Below are 21,066 nucleotides of genomic sequence, written 5' to 3' on the forward strand. Positions count from 1 at the left end.
CAACACATGTTAGATATTAAAGCTGTTTACAGAAATGAATAAAGACGCAATCCATATTAATTTTCCTAAGAGCCACGCTCGGGGAAAAATCAGGATTTCCAGGAAAAAGGGAGATGATATTAATAAGAAGCTCAACCACTAAAATATGTTCTGTCATTGTAAAACAAAACGTCCATGTTATAAAATCCATGCAGATAAATAAGGAGCCAGTCTGCTGCCAGCATGTAGCAGCCAGTGTGGAAAGTAGCTTTGGTCCTTCAGTCCAGCAGAGCGGGACCAGACTGGAGGCTGGAGGTCTAGAAGTGATGCTACGCTAATGAAACACACAAGAGGAGGATTTCCTTTTATTTATTTATTCTTACACAATGCTTTTTAAAATTTTTGTTCTTATTTCTGTCCAGACCGTCTTTATTTCCCGAAACTCCTTGTCGACCTGGTAAATAGTGGTGATTGTGTCCCTCTGCACCGCCCACCCAGCTTGAACACCCAGCTTGAACTAGAAAGAAATATTATTTAACACTAAATAAACTGCTACCAATCTCAGATGTATCTGTACATATTTATTTGAAAACAAATTACTGGCAGCAGTACTGTCATTTAGCAGACGCTTTTCTCCAAAGCGATTCACCGCTGTGGGATTCGTACTTCCATCTCCCGCATGGCAGACGGATGATCTACTGATTAAGATATCTAACCACACAGTCCAACACCTCTGGTGTGTCTTGTGTTCTGACACTGTGATGACAGCATCTGCCTCCTGCTGCCACTATTCTGCCTTTCTGACACCAGTAATGCCCACGCCGTGCCCACCAATTAAACATTTTTACGTTTCTCAACGTGGTCCATCAGGATCTGTCTCACACCCTGAAAAATTCAACTTCTTAACTCTTTTTCCCTCCCGAGCCATCATGGAAATGACATGATGAATATGTATTACAGGCGTTCACATGACCATTTATAGCCACCATGTGCGCGTTAAGAAAATGTAGTTACTCTATTATTTTGATTAAGTTTGTAAGAGAACTGAACACAGAACCACAACAAACAAACCAAGTAAAGATCAAAGCCTTCATGAAAAATACTTTATCCCAGGGAAAAAAATGCAATGTTGTAGCAGGTTGTTGTTTTTTGTAAAACATATAGATTTAGATTCACTATTTTCTCCACTCTTTCCTGATGTGATTGTATTTAAATCCAGCTCCCTGTGTCTCTGTTTACCTGAGAATCAGCCCCCTTCCTTCTTTCACATCATGGTATGACCCTAATCTGTACTCACTGCTGATTGGCCATATGTTGTGCCCATGATAAAAAGCCCCGCTTCTTCAGAAGATTCGGCTCTTTCAGGAACGACTCATCACTACTTTATACATCTGCTAAAAACACTGAAGACCTGGAACATCAGAGTCAGAAAATCGGCTGATGTGTCCAGATGCGAGAGCCTCTCCACCCGCCAGCTGGAGGTGTCTTCACTGTCTGTCTGTTATTCCTGTACAGGAAAAGAAAATTATTGATATATGTTGTATATCTTCATTTAGACAAAAAATATCTAGGATTTGTGATCCATATTGCCCAGCCCTGTTAGGATGATGATGCATCTACTGTTGATGGTACAAATCCAGAGATGGTTGGTGTCTGAGGACCCGTTAAGGAGATGAGATGTAGTTTCCATGGTTACAGAAGATAGACAGGATCAGGACTGGGTGTGTGAACATGTCAGACCTGTAGGTTTAATCCAGTTAATGTGTGTGTGGGTATGTTTGTGTGTGTGTGTGACAACAACTTGACCACTCCATCCTGTCATATCTGTAGGTTGTAGGAAGTCAGGGAGGTGAGAAGTCGTGAGTTGAGACAGGACTGAAACCTCAAACTCAACGGCAGCAGACGTACCATCACATCCATCTGTCACCTCCTCAAACCTGTCTCATCTCATAGTTAGATGGTGTTAGAAGAGATTTTTAACCTCCTCGTTCCTTTCTGTCTCTGTGTCCCCGTCCCTGTCCCCCTTTACAGACTGGTGGTCGGCGCTCCAACTTCTCCGCCGCCCCTCGCCGCCAGCAACAGCAGAACAACGCTAACTCCATGATGCAGCAACAGCATGGAGGTCACGGCCAGCAGGAACCTCTGCCCTCACATTGCGTCTCACCCATGTCCCAGGGGGGGCCGGGCGCTGGTGTGGCCGGCCAGTCTGTGCCGGACCCCCACCAGGTAGGAGGGGAGGACACAGGTCCCACACCAGCACCACATGTCGGGGGGTGATGAGTGATGATTGGTTCATCTGTGGTCAGGGTGTGTGTTCAGTTCTGTGTGTCTCAGCAGGGCCGTCCCAGCTCGGTGTCCTCTCAGAGCAGCCAGCAGGGCATGAGGAGCTCGTCCTCCAACAAACACGTCTCCTCCTCCAGTGCCACCCCGTCCTCCTCCTACTCCCTCCTCCAGCCCCTGGTTCCTGAGGTAAAGGAGATCAGCTCGGGATACACCAGATTGAGCGCCAACCCCATGGTAGGTGTCAAGTTCTCTGTTGCTAGTTTGAAAAAGATAGCGAAACAAAAGAAAAACACTCTTCTGGATGAAGGGGAAGGGCTAAAGCTGGATTTATACTCGCGCAGCATCTGCGTAGGTCGGTTATGCCGTCACCGCCGTAGGTACCGCCATAGGTGCCGGCGTAGGTTCGCAGAGGCTCGACATGCACCTCTTCCAGACCTGACATGCACCCCTGCAACACTGTCGTTTTCGTCAATGATGACGATGACAAATTTATTTCTTTAACAAATGTTTTTTTTATGATGATAACAAGATGGTGATGAACCAAAAATGGCTCTCTGATGACGAAAACATGACAAGATGTTTGTGAGACGAGCCGAAAATGTTGAAGGGCTGATCGTCCGACATTAAAAACAGACATTTATGTTTATTGTGAGCGAAATCTGTCAGTCACCAATGCTGCTGCACCTTGGCCACGCCCTCCACCATACGTGCAGCTCACACAGACACGCAGTTTATTCATTCATGTGTTAAACTTTCCCATTTTCCTCTTCTGACTGTGGTTGGAGAACACGGTGGAGATCCTTCTTCTCCAGGGCCGAAGCAGCGTTCTCTTCGGGGTGAACTCTCTACGCTCCTCTACACTTGTTAACGGGGTGAAACAAGGAAAGGAAGGCTGCGGCTGCGCTGAGAAACGACTTTATTACAAGACCTCGTTCATACTTTTTACACCACTTCTCCGTGCTTTTCACTCCCGATGCACGTTTCCCTCCGCGTGCACGTTCACTCACGCTCACACACACACACTGAGCTGGCTGAACCACACACACACAGCAGTTAGACACATCCCATAACACATAGATGAATCATGGCGGCAGCGTTGATGAAGGGGTTTGGTGGAAGCGATGAAACGATATATGGACATATTTTAACTATAATCCATCATAATTCCACTGGCAGACCAGGTCAAGTCGAGCGTGTTCCTCATCCTTTGCTCATATTTTGGACATGTGTATGTTCAGGGTGGAGTATTCACTTCAGAAAATTCTCAGAAATAAAGCCACAGTTACTAAAGTAAGGATGTTGTAGCTCTTTGCTTTTTAGGAGTAATTGATTATTTGCTTTTGGCTGGGAAACCTTCTAAGTCTAAAAACATTCCTTTTAATTTTGTAATTAATGATGATCAAACAACAAGCTCACAATGTGTTGCTTTATGTTGAACTTATAGATCAGCTATTTTCTTGTGTGACGTGTTTGTATGATGAAGTAGGAAATCAATTCATGAAAAAAGTTAAAATATAGAAATAAAAGGTTTCTGGCGAGCAGCAGTTAGTATAACACGGCAGATTTGCTTCCCTGTTGATGGGAAAGTCTCGGCTAAGCTATCAGTCTGGTAAAGGACCTGGTTATTATGTAAAAGCATTAAGGTTAACTTGTTTTATGAGTTACTTGTTATAACCTGTCAACCTTGATTCCACTTTTTAATATGTATCACTGACCTAAATAAATTTGTTAAAAACTAATACTTTTTTATTTGACTAAAACTAGACTAAAACTATCAAACTTAGACATGACTAAAACGTGACTAAAACTAATAAACATCTTCATCATGACGACTAAAACTAAGACTAAAACCGAGATGCTGCCAAAAACAACACTGCTGCTACGCAGACTGTTACGCAGAAGTATTCCACTGTGATTGTGTATTAACCACCATGTTTTAAAAACAACACCCAATGGATCAAGTTGATGAGAGGCCGATCTAATTATTTGTTTGCTTCAATGACCTCATGAAGACAATGCACCATGTTGGACACTGGATGCTGTTTTAAAACAGGAAATACCTACCAGAACTGAAGTGAACCATCAAAAGAACTCCGTTCTGTTGAGTTTACCAGCTGATACCACCCCTGCTGCCACCTTCAGATTAGGAGGAGAAACTGCAACATGACACCAAAACGACGCGTACCCCTATGCTTAAGTGCGAGAACAAACTCACCACCGTCAGCTACTCTGTAACCGATCAAAAAATAAGACCAGAATAAGTAAAAACAAGATAAAAGTCAGGCTGACATCCCAGTTAATAACAAATAAAAAGGAATAAAAGACCCTGAGAAACTTTTGTTTTATTCAAGGAAGCACGGTTGTGGCGACTAGAAAGCATCATCACACTTATCAGCCACAATGTGAGAGTTGCATCATGATGATGATGATGATGGCGGCCTTCTTTTTACCTGAGACTCCTGGAGGAAACTCAGATCTCTGTTTGACTCCAGTTATCTTTGAACATATCCTGAATAGCTTGTTCAGACTGTTCCTGTCCTCAAGAGTCCATAAAACCAAGAGATAAAACACTGTTAATAAATTAATAATAAAATAGAAACATTAAAGAGTCCATCTTCCTCAGTAAGTAAATTCTTTGCTGACCACAGATCTGGTGTAGACATCACATTACAGTACAAATCACACAGTACACATTTACAGGAAAGGGACATTCCCAAACTATTTACACAAAGTTGGGAGCATAGAATTGTCCAAAATCTCTTGATATGCTAAAGCACATATGTCAAACTGGTCCAGCAAAGGGCCGTGTGGCTGCAGGTTTTTGTTCCAACCAAGCAGCAGCACACCAGATTTGACTGATTCAATCAACTGATCTCAGTCTTCAGACAGCTGATTGGTCAAACTGTGTGCTCTTGGCTGGCTGGAACAAAAACCTGCAGCCACACGGCCCTTTGCTGGACCAGTTTGACATGCCTGTGCTAAAGCATTCAGAATTCCTTTCAGTGGAACTAAGGGGCAAAGCCCAACTCCTGAAAAACAACCCCAAACCATAATCCACCCTCCATCAACCTTTCCACTTGGCACAATGCAGCCAGAGCAGTACAGTTCTCCTGGCAACCGGCAGACCCAGACTCTTTCATCAGATCACCAGATGGTGACGCGCGATTCGTCCTTCCTGAGAATGGGTCTCCACTGATCCAGAGTCCAGTGGCGGCGTTCTCTACACCACTGCATCTAATGCTTTGCATTGCTTCTGGTGATGTATGGGTTGGATGCAGCTGCTGCCATGGAAACCCAATCCATGAAGCTCTCTTCTGTTCTAGAGCTGCTCTGGAGGTCTGTTTCAATTGATTTTGCAGAAGGTTGCAGACCTTTACATGCTTTGCGCCTCAGCATCTGCCGACCCTGCTCAGTCATTGTACACGGCCCACCAACCTGAATGTAAAGTATATATTCTGCTGCCACTTGCCTGTGTAGCGTGATCTAGCCTGCTGCCAGCTTGGCAGATCCGAGGCTGAATCCGTTTTGAAATATTCACTTAGGAAAACTGTGAAATTAAGCAAACGTAGAGAAAGAAGAACAGTATCTCCCAGGAAATACATTAATTGTCTCAGTGAAATCACATAAGATTGCACATAAAAATGTATAAAAACTAATAAGTTAGCTTAAGGCTAATATCTATGGAAAATTCCATTAGCAAGCTAGCAGTTCAAGTCTAGAGTGAAGGTAGACAGGAGCCGTTTGGGTTATTGTTTTGTAAGCCAAAAGCAGAGCTTTGAATTTGATGCGTCCTGCAACTGGAACTCTGGACAGTGATAGCTGAGCATTTCCTGAACCATTCAGATTGTTATAAAATAAATAAAAAATTTTATGTACTATTATTATTTCAGAACGATTTTTTTCTATTATATCATGTTTTTTTCTTGACAATAATCAATTAATTAAACACTCAGCTGCTCACCTCCTTCCTCAGGGGCCACCTGGACAAGTTCAGGTGGGGAGGGAGGGGGTTTTGGCAGCATCTGCTTCAGCTGCTCTCGTGTCTGTTCAGAACATGCATGATTTATTTTAGCAGAGCAGCTTGCTTGTCGTTTACCTGCGTTAAATATTTTACTAAATAAACAGTAAAATTAATAAAATCCAGAGTTTTCTTCAGAAATATGAGCTAATATGGGAGCAAAGTGAGCTAACTTATATGAACAAAGTTTAGAAGAGACAACAAGCTGATGTTCCACAACTTTCCATCAGACGAACTGACTGACCACCTCGCCTCTGAAAGAACTGGGTGACGTACTGTCCACCCCTCTGTTCTCTCTCCAGTCTCAGCTTTTTTCTTTTCGTTTTAAACTTCCCGATTTTTGAGGCATCCTGCCGCCTTAGCATCCACTCGCTGTCTGTCTGATGCACCGAACTCCACAGTTGATGCAGCAGGTGGACTGAACCATTTAAGGGAAATATAGAGGGGGGCAGGCGTTCAGAAATCCTTCCAAACAAAGAAACTTAATGATACCAATGCATTGTAACTAAAATGTTTGCGTGATTATAAGTTTATCATTGAGAATTAGATCATTTTGTTAGTACTACAATTGCATTGAAGGCCCTTCTGGGCCCCTGTCAATCATGGGCCCCTAGAATCCGTCCCCTCTGGCCTGTAATTTCCAGTGCTCCCAGTAGTGCTCCCAGTAGCCTGATGGTGAAAGCTGCCACGAACCCTCTGCACCCCACTTCGACTGGGCAGACTGCAGTGTTCCAGCCACGCTGTTGCATCAGCAGCTATTTTGGTGTATCCTAGCGGCTTCCACTTATATGCTTTGTCTACTGAGTCCTCCCATAGTACAGTGAGCTTGATAATAAACACCCTCTTCAGAGAAGGGGACCAGAGTACAATGTCAGGTCTGAGGGCAGTGATTGCAATCTCAAGGGGGAAAGCAAGTTGCCAGCAAATATTTTTAATTTATTTATTTAACCTTTATTTAACCAGGAGGTCCCATTGAGATTCAAAATCCCTCTTTCAAGAGAGACCTGGCTAAGGTAGCGGCCAAAACACAGAGTAAATGCAAACATATAACAATTTACATTTTCATAATAAAACAACAAGTACAGAGTCATAAAAACAAGCACGTCTCCATCACCGCGTTCTTTATGGAAGCTTTAAATTCATTTATGGACATAAGGGTTTTTAGTTTAAGCTATTTCTGTAGATTATTCCATCCCCAAGGTCCACAAGCATTCTCCAGTCTCTGGGAACTCAAAGCTGATCATGCTCCAGAGCTATGGGGCAGCTTCTGGCTACTTTTCCCTCTTCACAGACAGAAATAACCTGCAAGGGCTTAACTGCAGCTGGAGGCAATGAGTTGCTGATGGCTCACTTATTCTCCAGGGTGGAAGCATCGCTCTTAAGGACTTGATTATGACGCCAGGTGCACCGTCCCTCAGTTAGGCTAACTTTACACCCTGTCAGTATTTGTTTGAGAGAATCTGCTCTGGAACAGTCGACACATCCTAGATTTTCACCAAACCACTGATAAAGATTATTGGGTGATGGAAGGACATCATATGTAGCTGACATATATGATGCAGAAGCTGATGCGCTTCACCTCTATGCCCCACAGATCCTTCCAGGTGATCATCCTCTTCTCCACACTCTCCCATCGCGTCCACTGTCCCTGCTTGCCGAGGTAAACTACTTTGGCCGACTTTGCTACTTCTTCCTGGCGTTGTATCTCATTTTCCACCATTTTCCTCCATTCTTGTGCCTTTGCATTGCTCCAGGTTGGCTGCTTATGTGTTAAACCAAGGCCTCCTCTGCCTTGGTGAACATGCTCCACTGCACTGGCTGATCTCCATTTGCAGCCTGTCACCAGGGTTGGTACGTTGCTAATCACTGCTACATCTTTATATTTGTTCAGTGTCATTTGTAGCCCTACTTTGGCAATCTTGAACTGCTCTGTAAGACTCTTGAAAGGAAATTTGAGGGTGCAATCTCCGTAAAGTGCTATGGTATGGTTGAAGCAGCGTGGAATTCCAAGCTATCTTTTGATACATCCTGTCTTCCTAGCTCCAGAATTTCCATCGCTGAGGTTGGGACCTCAAGGATGGTCAGGGGCCACAGCACGGCCAAACTGTAAGCACCAGGCCTTCAATCTTCCAGGCAGTTGAGTGTTGTCAATGTCTCAAAGCCTGTCACTGATCTCCTTTTGCTGCTGTTGCACCTGGTCCTTGCTGGTTGCTCAGATACTGTTGGAATAGGATTGCCTCCAATGAAGAATCTACCGTCAGACAGCACCCCTTTGGTAATAACTGCTTTGCGACTTTGATGGTTTTATTTTCATGTGAGCCCAGCTGATGATTTATCCCAGTTTTCTCAGCAGCCTCTGGGACTGTGGTGGACAGAGTAGTGATTTCATGAGAGGAGGGAGGCACACTTCTGAATTTAGTCCCTGCCCTCCACTACCCATTTTGAGGCTCGGATGATGACTTTTGTTGCCATTACAAAAGCGAGGGGTGAGATGGTGCATCCTGCCATGATACCAATCTCCAGAACTTGCCATGAGGTGATAAAGTCAGGGGCGGAAAGGAAAACTGCAGGTCTTGGAAACAGGACTTCACCACAGTCGTAACCATGATTGGAACGTGAAAGAATCTGAAGGCAGCCCACAAGAGTTCATGGGGCACTGATCCATAAAGGCATTACCCTGTGATTCCTGCCTTATGTTCAGATGTGTCAATGTACTTATTTCTTTTGAGGTAATCTGACATCCTTCTAGCAATGACACTGAAGAAGATTTTATCCTCTACGTTAAGCAGCGATATAGGTCGGAACTGGTTGATGTTCTCTGCCTCCTTTTCCTTTGGTATCAAGACGCCTCCTGCCCTACGCCAAACTTTGGGCACAGGTTTCCTCTGCCACACTGTCCTCATGAGCCCCCAGAGAAACCTCAAGACATCTGGTGCATTCTTGTGCACTTTGTATGGAACTCCATTAGGCCCTGGGCTCAATTCAATTCAATGTTCTTTCCCAGTGGACAGTTTTTTCAACTTCTCTCTAAGTTGGAGGACCAGTCTCCATTTGATGTTCTGGAGGGTCAATTGATGGGATGTCTGGTAGAAATGGAGAACTGTTCATGCTGCTCTCAGATGGTCTTGCAGATCTTTCCTCGTTGTCTTCAGGGATCCACTTTTTTCTTGATTGAACAGACTTTTTATGAATTTAAAGGGATCTTTGTAGAATCTTGTTCATGTTTGCTCTTTCCTTCTACGTTTCCCTAGGTTCTCTGCTCTGCAAAACGATGCTAACCGATTTTTAATGTCGGCTTTCAGCGCTTCAGTGCCCTCCTTTTCCTCTTCTGAGACTTTTTTCTATTGCGTTGTCTCCTCTGTTGGATAAGCTGCTTGATCTTATGTTGTCTTTTGGAGACTGGAAGTATCGGAGGCTCTTTCTTGCCTTTTCCTTCATGTGTTCCAAAGCCATCTGCTCCATACTGATAGATGATGCTTCCCATTCTCCCCCGTTTTTCCTCCACTGTGTCTTTAAGTTGCTCTAACATCAAGATCAAATATTTATTGTTTCCTACAGCTTCTTGTCAGCAGCAGCTGGCCGTTTCACATGCAGTCTGTGTCCAATGAGCTTCCTCTCATTGTGATTAGTGCTTAAATGAGTAATGTGTTGTAATAAAGGGGTCGTGAGTTGGTCTTTTTTTTTTTGTTCTGTAGGCTAATAGCAAACGAATAAAAACTGTCTGAACCGAGACGTCTGTGCTCTGGTAGCTCTGTAGCGTCTGCCAGAGGCCAACAGTTCCAAATAGTGGTGGCAAGGGTGAGAGGGGTCCTTTATAATGTTCAAAGCTCTCTGCTGCTTTCATTTCAAAACTGTTAGAAGATTACTTCGTTTTTATGTTGAAAAAATGTATGTTTGCGGCTCTTTAAAACACCAGCAGAGGTGAGTCCAGTTAGCTGTTCGAGTTGTGGTTTTTTTTTTTTTCCCAAGTGTGTTTATTGGTTTTTAAGTTTCAACATAAAAAACAGAACAAACACCAAACAACACCCCAGCTCACAAATAAGATGAGTGGCAGACTCAGAGACTTAAATTACAAAAAAAAAAAAAAAAAAAAAAAAAGGATCCACAGTACATGTATAATACCAAAGCGGAGCGGTTGCATCATACAAACCCTCGTGAGAAAATAGCAGAGATATCCAACCCGACATAGCACATAAAAGGGTCCCATATTCTATGGAACACATCATCTCTGTTGTTTAGCTTATTTGTTAGGTAGTCCAACGACACATAGTCAAGTACACTCCGCTGCCATTGTGCCTTAGATGGGGCTTTGTCTGTGATCCAGTTCAAGAGCACACATTTCCTTGCACAGAATGTAAGTAACCTGTATAGATGTCTTTCATATGTCCCCTTGATGTTATCATTTGTCATTCCAAGTAGCATACACAAAGGGTTAAATTCAGTTATAGTAGAAAAGATCTTATCTATGTCACCTTTTATAATCAACCCAAAATTGTTGTATTTTTCTACAGAACCACAGACAGTGAGTAAGGTTACCCACCTCTATTTTACATTTGGGGCAGAGCGGAGAAAGGTCTGAGTTAAATCGATGGCGTTGAGAGGGAGATATATGAGCTCGATGTAAAATTTTAAGTTGCATAACTTTAATTCTATTGCAAACGCTCAAAGATTTTGCATTCTCCCAAGCCTGATCCCAGGCCTCGTCACTGATCCTCATATCTAATTCTTTTTCCCACGTCCCTTTTAACGCGACTGTGTTTGCAATCCCATAGTCTTTTAGTACGCCATAGCAAATTCTCATAGAGGTTCTGAGTTTCGGCTTGAATAGCTGGTTCTCACAATCAGAGACAGTTTGATTATTTTGTATTGTTGTGTTCCTTTGGATATAGTCTCTCACTTGTAAGTACCGAAAAAAATCATGTCTATGAATGTCATATTTATTAAGTAACTGTTCAAAAGACATCAGATTAGGTCCGTCCATTAAGTCCGAAAGGGTGGAGATCCCTTTTGCTGCCCAAACTCGAAAACCGGAGTCAGTAGTCCCAGGCAGAAAAAGGGGGTTATCACACAGTGGAGTGAAAAGAGATGTTAATTGAGACCTGCCTTCAAGCTTTTGTACTATTTGCCAAGCTCTTACAGTAGATAATGTTAATGGGTTACTACAGGACATCCTTAAGGTTTTGAGTTTTTTCACAAAAAGCAGGTTTTTTAAGGGGAAATTGGACATGGCGCTCTCTATATCAAGCCAGAGAGAAACAGGTTCTTGCACCCAGTCGGCAGCTACACGCATGTGGGCACTAAGCTGATATTTCCTTATGTCTGGGAGGTCAAGGCCCCCCTTTGATGATGGAAGACATAACGTAGCTATTTTAAGACGAGGTTTCCTCCCTGCCCAAATAAACGAACTAAACCAGCCATTCAGAGTTTTAATAGTTTTGTGCGAAAAAAGAGTCGGAACCATCTGTATTGGATATAGTAGCCTGGGTAGGACGTTCATTTTCAGAAGAGCAATACGGCCAATCCACGACAGGGGTAAGGTTTTCCATCTCTCTAAATCCAATTTTACACGCTCAAATAAAGGAGTGAAGTTACTTTTATACATCTGATCAAAAGCGGGCGTAACCTTGATCCCCAAATACACAAATCCCTCTGGTGACCAATTAAAGGGAAATGGAGAAGGAGTCTGAGGTTTTTGCGTAAAGGCACCCAGTGGCATCACTTCTGATTTATTGAAATTGATTTTATAACCTGAAATGTCGCCGAATTTATTAATAATTTCAATTAGAGAAGGGATTGATGTTTCAGGCTGGGTCAACACAACCAGAACATCATCCGCATACAAAGTAATCTTATGTTGTCTTTGTCCTATGGTTAGACCGTGTATGTCCTCCCGAGATCGAACCGCCTCTGCCAGTGGCTCCACAGCCAAAGCAGAGGGGAGAGTGGACAGCCCTGTCTGGTCCCCCTCAGAACCGGAAAGTTAGGTGATCGCAACCCATTTGTAAGAACTGAAGAGCAAGGATCAGTATACAAAATCTTAATCCAATTTATAAAATTTTCACTTAAACCAAATTGACATAATGTATAAAACAAGTAAGGCCATTCGACGCGGTCAAATGCCTTTTCGGCATCAAGAGAGACCACTACGCCAGGCACTGAGTTTTGTTTGAAGAACTGGATTGTATTCAACAACCTGCGCACATTGTTATATGAGTTGCGACCCCTAATGAAACCCGTCTGGTCTTCATTAATTAACAGGGGGAGTAAGCGCTCTAGGCGTTTAGCAAGTATTTTGGAAAGGAGTTTCAAATCCACGTTCAATAGAGAAATCGGCCTATAAGAGGCACAGTCTTCAGGTAATTTACCTTTTTTTAATATAAGAGAAATATTTGCCTCCCTTAAAGAATTGGGTAAAAGACCTTTTCTAAAGGAGTCATTATACATTTGTAGCAACGGGCCGACCAGCATTTCTCGAAATTCTTTATAAAACTCAGCACAAAGTCCGTCAGGCCCAGCTACTTTACCTGACTGTAACTCTTTAATGGCATCTAACACCTCTTTCTTTGATATGGGGGAATCAAGATTCAATTTTTGGGCTTCGGTCAGCTTGGGAAGATTGAGAGAAGAGAAGAAAGAATCCATTAAGCCTGGAGCATTTTTATGTGTTTGTGATTTATACAGGTTTTCATAGAATTTTGTAAATATCTCATTAATAGTGGCAGTATCAAAAAATTGTTTTCCATTTGTGTCTTTAATTGAAGAAATATTTTGGGAGTCCGACTTCTTCTTCGTCAAATACGCCAAATATTTCCCAGGTTTGTCGCCATGTTCGTATAACCTTTGCCTTGCAAATCTAATTTTAGTCTCTGCCTCTTTTGTCAGAAGACAATCTAATGATGAACGGAGAGCAAAAATTTCCTTAAGTTTACCAGTAGACGATTTTCTCAGATAATCTTCTTCAGCACGCTTTAATTTGGATTCTAAAATCTTTCTCTGTTCCGCTTGTCTACGCCTTTTACTTTTTGTATAGGAAGTGATGAGGCCTCTTGAATAAGCTTTCGATGTCCCCCATAGTAATGAAGGGTTATCTGTAGAGGGTGTGTTAATTAACAGAAACTGTCTAAATTCCTCTGTAAAATAGTCTATAAATTTTTGATCATAAAGAATGGAGGAGTCAAAATACCAACGTCTAGTTTGTGGGGCCGGGTTTCCAACACTGCAGTGAAGGAAGACCGCAGCATGGTCAGACACTACTATGTTACCAATTGAGCTGGACATAATTGATGGTAGTATATGGTTTGGGACAAAAAAATAATCTATTCTCGTATAACATGTATGCACTTTGGAAAAGAACGTAAATTCTTTATCTGCCAAATGTTGTGCCCTCCACACGTCCACATAGTCCAACTCTTCACATAAGGTGGTAAGAGTTTTGGCCTGAGGTAGGAGAAACAATTTACCTTGAGGAGATTTATCCATAATTGGGTTTAAGTGACAATTGAAATCCCCCCCAACAAAGGAATTCCTGACATTTAGATCTACAAATTTTGTAAAGGCGGTGACTAGAAAATCTACTGGATGGCCAGGAGGGTAATACATATTCATAATTGCAATTTCCTCTCCATATAGAACACCTCACACAATCACATAACGGCCACCCGTATCCTTTATACAGTCAAGAAATTTGAATGGTAGATTTTTACTGATTAGGATAGCTGTACCTCTACTCCTTGATGTAAACGAAGAGAAAAAGACATGTCCAAACCCCCCCTGCGCTAGTTTAGAATGTTCTATAGAGTCCAAATGAGTCTCCTGTAGTAGTGCTATGTGAACCTGTTCTCTCTTGAGATAATTCAAGACCTTTTTCCGCTTAACAGGTGTATGGATGCCATTTACATTCCAAGTGCATATATTCAATTTAGACATATTTTTATTATATTATGTAGGTAAAGCATGGTGTCTTCTGAGCCCCTTTCCACAGTTGGATAAGAATAGCAAGAATAGTAAACATAAAAAAGAGCTGGGGCAGCACAACAGGTGAACAAACAAACAATAACAAAACAAACAATGCCTAACATCGGCAAAAGAGAAAACACTGTCCTTCTCCTAATATAAAGGAGCTCGAGTGTAAAGGTTTCTAGCCGCAGAAGATAACTTCTTACTCAAAAAAAAAAGAAGTAAAAAAAAGGGTAGCAGCAACGCCCATAGTGTATCACAAACAATCAACATAACATTTCTTGACAAAAACAAAAAGATAGTGGCAGTAAATGCAATTTTAGCAGGACAGTACTCAATAAAATGAAATAAAATAAAAAGTAGACTGCAAGCAGCAAACACTTACTCACGGTATAGAAGAAATCTCAACTAAAACCAGAAGAGCGAACACAGTCCGCCGATCACTCGCTATCAACAGCAGGGGTTGAGACCAAAGACTCAATAAAGTCTTTCACCTCGGTGGCGTCCTTGAAAATCTTAGTAGATCCGCAGTGGGTCACTTTCAGCAAAGCGGGGTAGATCTGTCTGTAGTCAGCTCCAATGGACCTAAGGCGTTTCTTAACTTCGTCAAAACTTTTCCGTTTACGCACAACAGCAGCCGAGTAATCCTGAAAGATCATCACCGTGGCGTTCTCATACTTCAAGGGCTGGTTATTCCTGCTCATTTCCCACGCTGCGTTCATAACCCGCTGTTTGTCTTGGTAGTTGTGTAGCCTCACCAATGCAGGACGTGATCTCTGGCCAGGGGACGGGGTCTGTGTCGCCGTGCGGTGCGCCCTTTCCACCTTAAGTCTGCCCGCTTTTGTCTTTATGTTTAAAAGTTCAGGCAGCCAACTCTCGAAAAAGTGTGTGGGATCGTTACCTTCAGCGCCCTCTGGGAGACCAATAATGCGAATATTTTTACGTCGTCCTCTGTTTTCTAAGTCGTCAGCGCGCTCCGCCAGCTCTTGCACCCGCTTCTCCAGTGATTTTAGTTTCTCTTCGGTCGGCGCCGTGGCATCCTCCACAGCCGAGAGCCGGGCTTCAACCTCTTGTATACGCCCCTCATGGTCCTCTAGTTGTGTCCCCTGAGCTTGTAGTAGCAGGGAGACCGGGCCGAGCTTCTCTTCAATGACTTTAGTGAGGTTCGCGGTCACTTCACGTATCACCTCGCGGACTGCTGGGTCCATTACATCCTCCGACTCGGCGCTGCTAGCTCCCATGCTAGCTCCTTCGTTAGCCTCGCTGCTTTGCAGACTGGGATCCTCCACGGATACTGTGACTTTCCTGCGCGGCATGTTGTCAGACTGTCTCAAAAAGTAGCTGCTAATACTCATCGCAGACTTACAGAAAAAAAAAGCGCCCGTTCTGTAGATTTATTTGTGGGTTATAAGTGTAAAATCAGTGAAATGGCGTGCTGGTACTCCCAGATGCGACCTCACTTCAAGCCGCCATCTTGAAACCTCCCGAGTCGTGGTTTTAATAGAGATGAAATGTGGACATGTCTCCATGCTAGATGCTCCTGTTATGATTATTATCAGAGAAATTATCAGATTATTCTGCGTTAATTAATTTCACACCACTATAAATGTGAAAAAAACGCAAAAACACTCCTTAAAGGTTTTAAGTTTTATTTATTTCTATTTTGATGCCAACATAATGTAATAGAACTAATCTCCTCTGCTGTGTAAAGGTGTGTGCTTCTGCTACTGCACCTGTACTGTTGCAACAAAACAATTTCCCCACTGAGGGACTAATAAAGGTTTCCTATTTTATTCTGTTCTATTCCATTCTATTCTAAATAAATCCTAATCCCGTCCTTTAGCAGATTAGCTGCTGTTGGACAAATAATACTGGAACAGTGAAAATAAAGAAACAAGACAACATATCTGGAATTAAATAGACTTTCTTCTACTGACCATCAAACACTGACCACTCTGTTTCCTTTAACATCTTTTGGGGACAAAGGATGGAAATTATTCTTTAACTATAATCCGGGGCTCTAGTGGCCTTTATTTTAACAGTCGCTGGACAGGAAAGATGGGTCGGAGAGAGCAGGGAATGACCTGCAGCAAAGGGCTACAGGCCGGTATTCAAACCTGGGCCAGCTTCAGAGTAGCTGTAGACTGTGCATGAGGCAGCTGCTCAACAGTTGAGCTACACACTGCCCCATGAATGGTGGTTTTTAACCTCTTCTTGACTAGAGCCCCCTGTAGGGGCTAGTATGAGATGCTACAGTCCAGAAGATGTTAGCAGACAGCCGGAAGAAGCAATGCTAACATCTAGCATAGCAACATGACAGGGAGAAACTGAGCTAAGCATCGGCATCCAAACCAAACCCAAGCAGTTATATGGGGATGTAGAAAAACCATGAGAACATCTCCACTTTAGAGCTTTTGCTAATTTCGCCACACAAGCAAGGAGTCACGTGAAAGCAGAGACTCTGCTGGTTCCAGAGACGTCCGTCTCATCACTGTGGGACAGAAACTCTGCATCCCTGCGTGATCCTGCATCACCCTACAACGTTTTGTCCCGCGACCCCTCCATCCCCACAACCTTGCCTTGGAATAAGCGGAATAGAAAATGGATAGATGGATAAACTGTAAATTGTATTTACAGTTTATTAATTTTAAGCCTTTTATTATTTTGAACGTATTTATTGATTTTTTTTGTCCCTTTATTAGTTTCCTGCAGCAAAAGAAAATCTTGTGTGTGCAGGTTGACATACATGATAAATGTGAGGATGATTTCATTGGTCGTAGCTGTTAAGTTGGTTTAATTATTGAATACATTGAACACGTCTCAGCTTTCTGTAGAGGCTGGGATTGTACATACAGCCCTTGTAGGTGTGAAGATGCACTTCAGTTATTTTGGTGACGTTTCAGACTGAAGGCAGGAACGGAAGATCTCGTCTAAAAGAGTTTGATTTTTTTTGTTGTGTGTGTGTGTTCCATCTTTTCTTCTCTGATCCTCTTTCCTTCCTTGTCTCCCTTTCTCTAGCCGAAGCACCAGGACACTTTCTCCCTGGCCCCCCAGCGGCCCCTCACCACCATCAACCCCATCGGCCACTCCCTCCATCCGAACGGAGCACCATCGCTCAAGCCTTCCCCCGTTCCACGCACCATCCAGGCCATGCCCTGGGAGCAGCGCTCCCTCTACAATCAATGAGACTCCTGGGAACCACATACACCCCCCCTTCCCACCCCCCACACACACCCTCCTCAGCACCCTCTCTGATCCAGCATCTAGGACGGAGGACTGGTGGACTCCGTCAGCACTCCTTTGGAACGTTGTGAGGATGGTGAAGCGCGCCTTGGAGACTAGCTGATTGATTTCTGAGTAGTTAGGATAAACAATGTGATGCCTTGACCTCATGTATGATCTCTGACATGTCCTGGATATAAGTTAAACTGTCTGTGCCCCAACTGTCCTCTTACTAAGAATTTACCCCCATCCTTCACTTCTGAGCTAGTTAAGAAAATATCTACCCCCCCCATTATGAATAGTCCCCCACCCCCTCCCCTCGCCCCCTTTTCATTAAAGTAAATGAAACAAAAGGATATTTTTATCAGGTGTGTGTTCCAGATTCAGCTCCAAGCATCCTTCCTTCGGTCCAACATACTTTCCCAGAGGAAACGAACTTAATTTTTCCTTCGAAGTGTTGTGGATGATGCCAGGAAGGAGGTGGCGTTCCGTCAGCGCCCACATGTCCGAGGACCACCGCCGTTCATCGTGTCCACGAACAGGCACTGAGGCAGCCGATCCGTTTCCTCATATAGAACCACAGTAGAGCGGGATCACCCCGACACCCAGAGGAAGATTCACTCTTCACCACTGACCTGACTGGTGGATTATTGTACTTTATTACACTGACTGGGAATTCCATGGAGAAGATTCCAGATCCTTAACGTTCCCAACAGACTGTTACATCATGTGTTCTCCACTCTGAAGCACTTTGGGACAGGTTCTGTCAGCCAGCCCCTCCCTCTGTGGAGCTTTACATTATACCTTCATCACCTCCATCATCACCATCGCTTTCATGACCAGCAGGGATTCTGTAAAGTCCTGTTTCCACCAGCAGGTCTGGGTCAGTACGCGACGGTTTGGTTGGAAAACCCTGATATCTGGTGCGTTTCCACAGCAACCATATCCTTACCTGGTAGATGATGTTTCAGCCGGATAGCGATAGATGAGCCAAAACTAAAGGAGAAGAATGGAGGACATCCAGCATAAAGCCAGCATTTATTTAAACATGAAGCTCTGCTTTGTTCTTATTGCTGAGTCACACAGGAAGTGACGATTTTTTCCACCAATCAGAGGATTGCACCCTTTAGGGCCGGATTTGTAAAATAGCAGTGATGTTGTAGGTAGGTACGTGTCTCGCGTACCTGACGCGTTCAAATCTGAAAGGACGTAGTAAACTCACTATTGATGCGTCTCGGGGACACACCTAATTTTTCCCATGAAAAAAGGCACATTGTGAACAACTTGTGTTTAAAATCACAGTAACTAGCAAAAGAAGCTTTGATGTCAGCAGGCCAGACAAGCGCTGTGTCAACGTGATCTTGTACACGCAGTATTGCAACATGCTAGTTTAGCCACTACCAAAACAGCTAGCTTGTCACCGCAGATTCAATTTCAACAGTTACAGATACGAACTCCATAGTAAGCAAACTCATTATTTCTTTAATTTCATATGTATGCATGAATGTGTCCATTAATTATAACCATGTCATACTAAACCACCATCAAAGAGTTTAACACTACAATATAAGAAATAGAAAGAATTACATTTTTTACCTGGGGACCCACTCAAATCGCCACCCGTGGGGACTCACTAACATCGAAACCTTTCAACATCACTGGCACAAGACGGCTCAGGTCACATAGAACCCTTCACAGTTTTTTACATGTGGAAATTCCCCAAAAAATGCATACCGATCCGCACCGAACCAAACCCGACCCGACCCACACCAGACCAAACCGAACCAAACCCGTCCCGCACTGAACCAAACCCGACCCGACCCGACCCACACCAGACCAAACCGAACCAAACCCGTTCCGCACTGAACCAAACCCGACCCGCACCAGACCTAACCGAACCAAACCCGACCTGCTGGTGATTACAGGGCTTGAGAGGACCTGGACTGAGCCCAGCAACACCTGGAGGCTTCAGAACGTATTTCGCTCCACCCTGGTCCACCTCCACCCTGGTCCACCTCCTCTCCTCCCTGACCCACATCCACTCCACCCTGACCCACCGCCTCGCCTCCCTGACCCACCTCCTCTCCTCTCTGACCCACCTTTTCTCCACCCTGGTCCACCCCTACTCCACCATTACCCACCTTTTCTCCACCCTGACCCACCTCTACTCCACTCTGACCCACCTTTTCTCCACCCTGACCCACCTTTTCTCCACCCTGGTCCACCTCTACTCCACCCTGACCCACCTCTACTCCACCCTGATCTACCTCTACTCCACCCTGACCCACCTCTACTCCACCCTGATCCACCTCCACTCCACCCTGACTTACCTCCACCCTGACCCACCTCTACACCACCCTGATCTACCTCTACTCCACCCTGACCCGCCTTTTCTCCACCCTGGTCCACCTCTACTCTACCCTGACCCACCTCCACCCTGACCCACCTCTACTCCACCCTGATCTACCTCTACTCCACCCTGACCCACCTTTTCACCACCCTGGTCCACCTCTACCCCACCCTGACCCACCTCTGCTCCACCCTGATCTACCTCTACTCCACCCCGACCCACCTCCACTCCACCCTGACTCACCTCCACCCTGACCCACCTCCACTCCACCCTGACCCACCTCTACTCCACCCTGACCCACCTCTACTCCACCCTGCCCACAGTGTTGCTTTTCCAAGTGAAAAAGAAAAGAATTCCCAGCTGTGTGCGCTGCTCCGAGGATGGATAAACGCGGAGTTTTCCCGACTGACCTGAAGTTCAGAGTATTTTGTAAAATGGTCGATCTGATGAATAACTGTTGATTGATCCAGTTTGTAGTTAGGCTCTCTAACATGGTTTTAATGGAAATACCTTCAACTCTTCTGTCTTTTCTCTTTTTAAAGTTATTTCTATTTTTTATTCATGACATGTTTTCATCGTTGCTTTTTCTCTCCTTGTAAAGTGTCTTTGAGTATTTAGAAAAGTGCTATACAAATAAAAATGTTTTATTATCACCAGCAGTGCTTCAGTTCTCATAATATGGAAGAGTTCCCGGTAATCCCAGTCTAAGTCTTTACTGGCAGAAAGAAAGATTTTGGTGGGTTTTTGACAGAATTAATCTTTGATAAATTCGACATCATGGTCAGATTGCATGCTGTTATGCCGAATTCACCCTGAAACCCACAAATGTGAATATAAGTGACCAGGATCCAGAACCAGCTTCTTCCATCTTCTCTGGATCAAAGCTCATTTAAAATGGTTTGAGGTAAAGTGGAAACCTGGATGAAGATGTGAACTAGTTTCTGGAAAACGTGAACGGCGTGTCTTGCAGACTAAAGAGGAGAGGCAGCGTCCAGCTTGTTATCAGTGGACAGGTGAAAAGGTGTGTCCAACAACCAGCTGACTGGATATCTAACTGGTTCTGTTGACAAATTCCAGTAAATGTTTTAATTTCTGGGGCAGATTAAAATCAGGACTCATGGCCGTTTCCAAAGCTTTGTCTTGGCCACCTTCACCTTTTCTACGACCTGTTTAATATGTTGCGCTGCACGTCCTGCAGCTGAGATTGCAGCAGCATCTCGTGGCAGGTTGTTGTTCTGGCCCACCGCCATCTGGTCTG

General features: G+C 43.9%; 1 protein-coding gene across 6 annotated transcripts in view; it reads left to right on the forward strand.

The window, feature by feature from the left end:
* The window catches only part of LOC121630508 (zinc finger protein 646-like), a 38,680-nt gene extending 18,216 nt beyond the window's left edge, over window positions 1-20,464 (forward strand). For 3 of the 6 annotated variants that reach the window (XM_041970854.1, XM_041970828.1, XM_041970862.1), the window contains 4 exons: window positions 2,011-2,205; window positions 2,314-2,496; window positions 7,875-7,940; window positions 17,255-20,464. In XM_041970854.1, coding sequence (XP_041826788.1) covers window positions 2,011-2,205; window positions 2,314-2,496; window positions 7,875-7,940; window positions 17,255-17,422 — 612 coding nt within the window. In that variant the 3' untranslated portion in view covers window positions 17,423-20,464. Of the gene's footprint in view, window positions 1-2,010; window positions 2,206-2,313; window positions 2,497-7,874; window positions 7,941-8,034; window positions 8,132-17,254 lie in introns of those variants that run through there. The other 3 variants (XM_041970836.1, XM_041970871.1, XM_041970846.1) reach the window with 3 other exon arrangements.
* The last annotated feature ends 602 nt before the right edge of the window (window positions 20,465-21,066 follow it).

This window comes from Melanotaenia boesemani, chromosome 2, assembly GCF_017639745.1.
Source record: "Melanotaenia boesemani isolate fMelBoe1 chromosome 2, fMelBoe1.pri, whole genome shotgun sequence".
NCBI classification, from domain to species: Eukaryota; Metazoa; Chordata; class Actinopteri; order Atheriniformes; family Melanotaeniidae; genus Melanotaenia; species Melanotaenia boesemani.